Source organism: Octodon degus, unplaced genomic scaffold (assembly GCF_000260255.1).
Source record: "Octodon degus isolate 3935 unplaced genomic scaffold, OctDeg1.0 scaffold00164, whole genome shotgun sequence".
In the NCBI taxonomy this organism is placed as follows: Eukaryota; Metazoa; Chordata; class Mammalia; order Rodentia; family Octodontidae; genus Octodon; species Octodon degus.
In genome coordinates, this window is record NW_004524740.1 from 5,855,227 (window position 1) to 5,861,275 (window position 6,049).

Below are 6,049 nucleotides of genomic sequence, written 5' to 3' on the forward strand. Positions count from 1 at the left end.
TGTGTGTGTGTGTGTGTGTGTGTGTGTGTGGCCAGCTCAGCCCACCAGGGGGGGGGCTGGCTGGCATGTGGTGCTGGGGGATTGAACGGCGGTCCCTGTGCTTTGCTAAGCTTGTTCTAAGTAGGTGCTTTAGACCACTGAGCCATCTCACCAGCCCCACTGGGACATTTTTCAACCTTCTTTGACTCTACTTATCAAGGCCCCAAAACAATGTTGTTGGAAGAATCAGATAATAAGGGGATAGTGTGATATAAAGAGAAAAGTTACAGAATTCGTCTTCACAGAATGAGGGCTTATTGAGGGAAACAGCAAAAATCAGTATTTCATGTCTATGAAACAAGTTTGCTCTTTAACTGTGAGAGGTAAAGAGGCCTCATGAAGATTTCCAAGAATTAGGAACTTTAGGTAAGCTGGTGGGAGGGTGGGGTGCTCAGTGGTAAAGCCCTTGCCTAACATATGAAAGTCCTTAGTTTAATCTCCCAACACAAGAAAGAAAAAGTTCCAAATACGTCTTCATTGAAACCCCTTTTTTTGCTCCCCACTCCACTTCTTCCATTTTATAGACTTCAAGTCCCATAGAAGAGAACTTTGAAGAAATACAAGATGCATATGCCCAACCTCAAGGCTACGGTAAGGCCTAAGATTTCTTTGAGAATCTCTTGCGTTCACTTTCAATTGGATCCCAGATACATTTAGGGCTGTCAGGCTGCTCCTTGTCTCAGTTATTTTACAGGTGAGAAGGCTGAGGCTCAGTGATCTCCCCTAATAATGATGCCCCAGCTCCTCACCAGCTTTGTGACATTGACATGTTGTGTTATGTGTGCTGCTTCATATTTTCTATACATACATTGTAGTACCTGTTTTTTCCACCCCCTAGTCTCACTAGATTTTTATCTCTCTAGTGACACATAGCAGGGACAGCTATCTTTACTGAGAAACCTGAGTAATTTGCTCAAGTCACAGAGGTAGTTATTGAACAACAAAAACCTGAACTTGGTTTCTTTTTCATTCTCTACCTCAGAAGCCAGAGTTTCACTTGTCGTTTTCTTTTCTTTGGCTAGCAACTTATTTTATCACAAAGTTAACAGCCCCAATAGTGCAGATTCAGCTTGATGCTGTCACCTGCTACCCCTACCTACCACCCTTTGGAACTTTTACAGGAGATTTCCTTTGTGTGACATGTTAAAATTAGATCAGGGGTGTGGCACAAGACAACATATAAGTGCTGTGTTGGTTGTCTAACAGACATTTTAATGATTGTGTGCTTTTGTTCTTTTCAGGTATGCATCCATGCTTTTATTAAATCATAGATACCTACCTAAGAGCCTATATAGAAGTTTACAGTAATAATTTCAACATTCTGAACACAGATGCATGGAGGTTCGGAACTTACTCCCTTGCTTTCAGTGCACACTCCAGCTTCCAACTTTTAGCATGTTTCAGACCCCTACTAGAGTTAGGAGCATTTTAAGAGTCTGAAGGCTTTGGGAGGAACAGTTACACGCCCAGTTAGGTACTCAAAGTCCCTAGGGTTTGGCCACCCAGCCTTTCCCATGATCACTTCCTGTGGACTTGGTGTGAACGTGGGTGCTTTATTTGTGGTTGAAGGAGGGTTGGCTAGGATGGAGAAGTGGTAACGTAGATAGGTCAGAAACCCAGGGACAGTTCCATGCAGACATCTGAAGTAAATGAAAGCCTTATATTTCTACCCAGTATCATCCTTTCAGCCTTTTTCACCCCACTCCCACACCGCTTCCACATAGGGCTCTACTATATATTCTCTTCCATGCCCAGAACTGTAACAGGCATGGTACAGGAGGAGGTGTGCTGACTTCTGAGCCCTATTCCACTGACTTTCTGCCTAGCTTTGGGCAGTCACTTGGTCCCAGGGTCCACTCTACCTCATCTGAGTCTACATCTACTCTCTGTTAAGCACCCTGTGGCTCTAGAGTGTGCTTAGTAGGAATTATAGGTGTGTCGTCATTAGGAACCTCTCTAGGTGTGTCATCTTAAGAAATAGGCACCTTAAGAGGAGCCTCAGTATCTCATCACTGGTGGGGTTTCAGTGTTCATTGGAATCAGCTAAGGTAACACTTTTCTGGTGGACCACCTGAGAGCCTGCCAGACACCTCAGGAGGTAGGTAGGAGTGGGGGAGTTGTGATCTTCAGGAATCAGGGTAGAACGCCCCATTTGCCCCCTTATTCTGTGAACTAGGACAGTTCAGTAATGGAGTGAAAACACTAACTTGCTGTCTAAAGAGCATCTTACAGAGAACTGGGGAGAAGTAACCTCTCAGATACTCGATGCCAAGGAGAACTGAAGTCAGTTGATCCAGTTCATTAGCACTCCAGACCCGACTCTCCACTCTATCTTTAGGTGGCCTTTGATCACCAAGAGGCACAGTCAGCACTTTGGGGATTCCTATCTGATGGTCTTTGCTATTTGGAATCTTTAACACCCTCTGATGTCTGTTGACAGAAATTGAGTCAGTTTGCCTTATTTTTTTCTTGTTGAGACAAGGTCTCACAATGTAGTTCAGGCTGACCTTGAGCTCACTTTGATTAAGGTTTATTTGTTGTTTTCAGTGCCAAGGACCAAACCCAGGGCTTCCAGCTTGCCAAGCAAGCATTCTACCAAGCTATATCCCCAGCCCGTTGAGCTCACTGTAGCCTAGGCTGGTCTTAAACTTGTAAAGATCTTCCTGCCTCTGCCTCCCCTGTGCTGGGATTATAGGGGTTCACCACCACACCCAGCTTCTATTGTTTTGTGGTTTTTTGGTTTTGGTTTTGGTTTTGTTTGGGGTTTTTACTATTTTTTCTATTCTCTAAAGAAAGAAAGACAAAGCAACATTTGTTTACAGAAACAGCTGTTTATAACTGAAAGGCTAGTGAATGACTTGATTGTATTCTGAGTGTCAGAATATAGTCCTAAAAAAAAAAAAAAAAAGATATAGTCCTGTCCTCTGAGGAAGGGCAATAAACTTTCAGAGCAAAAACCTCCTCTAAAGTATTAAGTCCAAATCCAATTAGAGAAGCACTTTTTAATCTAGATTTCTCCCTCCAGACCAGACCAAGGGAAATGCAGGGCTGTGTTGGAGAACTTTTCAAAGCATTCAGCCTGCTTTGCACACGTGCCATGGGTTCACCGCTACAGTTCTAGGGGATGGAAATGATAATCCAGTATAAGAAAAATTCCTTATTTCAGGTGAGGAAAAGTTCCAAATGAAAAAAATCCTTGGAAAGAACACTGAGATTTTCACCAGGTTCCAAGCTATTCAAAGGTATGGGGTTTTATCAAAATTTTATTCTCAGTTATACACTCAAAAGAAAGATTAAATGGGGAATGCTATATATTTATGGATTGACTGATTGATTGACTGTCTTCAAATGTATTAGTCACTGTCTTTTTCAAAAATTAACTTTGAGGGGCTGGTGAGATGGCTCAGTGGTCTAAAGCACCTACTTAGAACAAGCTTAGCAAAGCACAGAGACCACGGTTCAATCCCCCAGCACCACATGCCAGCCAGCCCTGCCCCCGGTGGGCTGAGCTGGCCACACACACACACACACACACACACACAAATAAATAAATAAATAAATATTTTTTAAAAATTAACTTTGGGAAGCCTAACTTCGTTACAACTTCTTCAGCAGAATTTGAAGGAGAGTGAAAAGTCACTATCTGATTGAGGTCCTTTGTATTCTGTCCATGTGATTTTTATCATTGGTCTTTGCCCCTCTATTTTGTTTTACCCTTGTAAAATAAGAATAAGAAAAATTACTGTGAAATTTTACAGAGAAGGGGCTGGTGAGATGGCTCAGTGGTCTAAAGCACCTACTTAGAACAAGCTAAGCTAAGCAAAGCACAGGGACCGCGGTTCTATCCCCCAGCACCACATGCCAGCCAGCCGCGCCCCCTGGTGGGCTGAACTGACCACACACACACAAAATAAATAAATAAATAAATAAATAAATAAATAAATATTAAAAAACTTAAAAAAAAATTTTTACAGAGAAATTAAAAGTAGTAGTGTAATATCTAGGCACTTATTTCAGAGAAAGATAGGCTTAACATTTACACAAAACAACTTACATGGTATTTTTTTTTTCAAAATTTTATTGATAAACAGCAATGAGACAGTTTCAAATCAAATCGGAAGTACAGTTTCAACAAATAGTACACTGCATATATTCTTCTTAGTGGTTAATTGCTATACAAGATGCGGACTTGAGATCCTATTTACAAACACCATTAGAACAAATCATTCTATTCATTAAGAGAATGCAACTATATATCTATCCTAACCACTTTGAATACACAGATACAAAATGGACATTCATAGGTATACCCCATTTTTTCTAAGTTCCGTTATTGAATATTATAGGTGTGTATACATGGCATTTATAGCAAATTTATCTACAAAAATCCCAAATGAAGAACCCAGATGCCCTCACCATATAAACGACTATATAAACTGGTACATCAGTACCACAGAGCACCACTCAGAATCAAAAGGAAGGAACTATTGATATTTGCAACAACCTTAATAGATTATTATGTTTAGTGAAGAAAGCAACCCCTAAAACTTTAATTTACTGTATGATTCCATTTATATAACAGTATTGAATTATAAAAATGAAGGACAGATAAGTATATACTGGCTGTAAATGATCAATATAGGGAGGAACTAGAGGAAATGTTGTCAATCTGATCTGTTGTCATGCGAATATATATCCTGATGGTGGTACTGTTCTTGATACTGTTCTTTAGATTTTAAAGACAGAGCCAGGGATGTAGCTCAGTGCACTGTGCCTGCTTGACTAGCATGAGGCTAGCGTGAGTTTGAGTCCCAATACAAAAAAAAAAAAAAAAAGCTAGTGAGGTAGCTTAGCAGTCTAAAGTGCCTACTTAGGCAAGCACAGGGACCACTGTTTAATCGCCAACACTACCTGCTACACCAGCCCCGCCCCCAGAGCAGGCTGAGCCAGCCACCAAAAAAAAGATGTTACTATGGGAAGAAACAAGGTAAATACTGTTTTGAGGTTTTTTGCAACTAGATGTGAATCCACAATTATCTCAAAAAAGTTTAATTACAAATAATAAAATATCTTGCACAGTAATATTCAATAACTCTCCTTTCTGGTCCTGAGTTTCCTTAAGTATAATAATTATAGAGACTGGGTGTGGTGGTACGTGCTTGTAATCCCAGCTCTTGGGAGGCTGTAAACAGGCAGATCGCTACAAGTCGGATCTAATAGTGAGACCCTGAACACCCTATAGACCCTTCCTAAAATACTAAAAAAAAGAAGCTGAAAATAAATTTAGGGGTTGGGGAGATAGCTCAGTAGAATAAGCTCTTGCCTGGCAAGCACAGGGTCCTGAAAAAAAGTATAATAATTATGTCTGGGCTAGGGATTTAGCTCAGTATTAGAGTGCTTGCCTAGCAGGTCCAAGGTCTAATCCCCAGTATGGGGGGTGGGTGGAATATATATATATATATCTTTAGTATCTACCATATGCCAGACACTTTATATTGTCCACTCTATGTGGCAACCCTCTGAGATGTATAGTTATCACCCTTTTGCCAATTATAAAATAAAGTTCAGAGAGTCCATATTTTTTTCTTAAGGTCACACAACTGTTTAGGATAGAGAATATATAATGGACAACCCAAAACTTCAAATTTTAATGGTTCAAAACAACAAAATTTTTACTGTCTGTCCCTTTCTTTCTGTCTTTTTTTTTTTTTTTCAGCGCTTGAATTGACCCCACATTCCCATCCCTTTTCAATATTTTTAGACAGGGTCTTGCTAACTGTCACAGTCATTGGCTGCTTTTAGGGCTGGGCTGACCCTAAGAGAGTATTTATTCAATCTCAGGGAAGAGTTGAGGCCTAGACGTAGCAGAAAACTAGTTAGCAGCACAACCCACACGTTCCACTTCTGAGCTTACTGTTCTCCCCATTGCCTCTTACACTGGCCTGATAAACTGGTTCCCCATGTCAACTTCATATACTATGCTGACAGTGTTTTTCTTTTTTTTTTTTTT

At 40.5% G+C, this 6,049-nt stretch overlaps 1 protein-coding gene across 1 annotated transcript in view; it reads left to right on the forward strand.

The window, feature by feature from the left end:
• Positions 1 to 6,049, forward strand: part of Tex14 (testis expressed 14, intercellular bridge forming factor) — a 110,975-nt gene that overhangs the window by 76,444 nt on the left and 28,482 nt on the right. Inside the window, exons 19-23 of the mRNA XM_023703170.1 lie at positions 564 to 630; positions 3,206 to 3,281; positions 3,833 to 3,877; positions 4,014 to 4,027; positions 4,693 to 4,699. Coding sequence (XP_023558938.1) covers positions 564 to 630; positions 3,206 to 3,281; positions 3,833 to 3,877; positions 4,014 to 4,027; positions 4,693 to 4,699 — 209 coding nt within the window. The remainder of the gene's footprint in view (positions 1 to 563; positions 631 to 3,205; positions 3,282 to 3,832; positions 3,878 to 4,013; positions 4,028 to 4,692; positions 4,700 to 6,049) is intronic.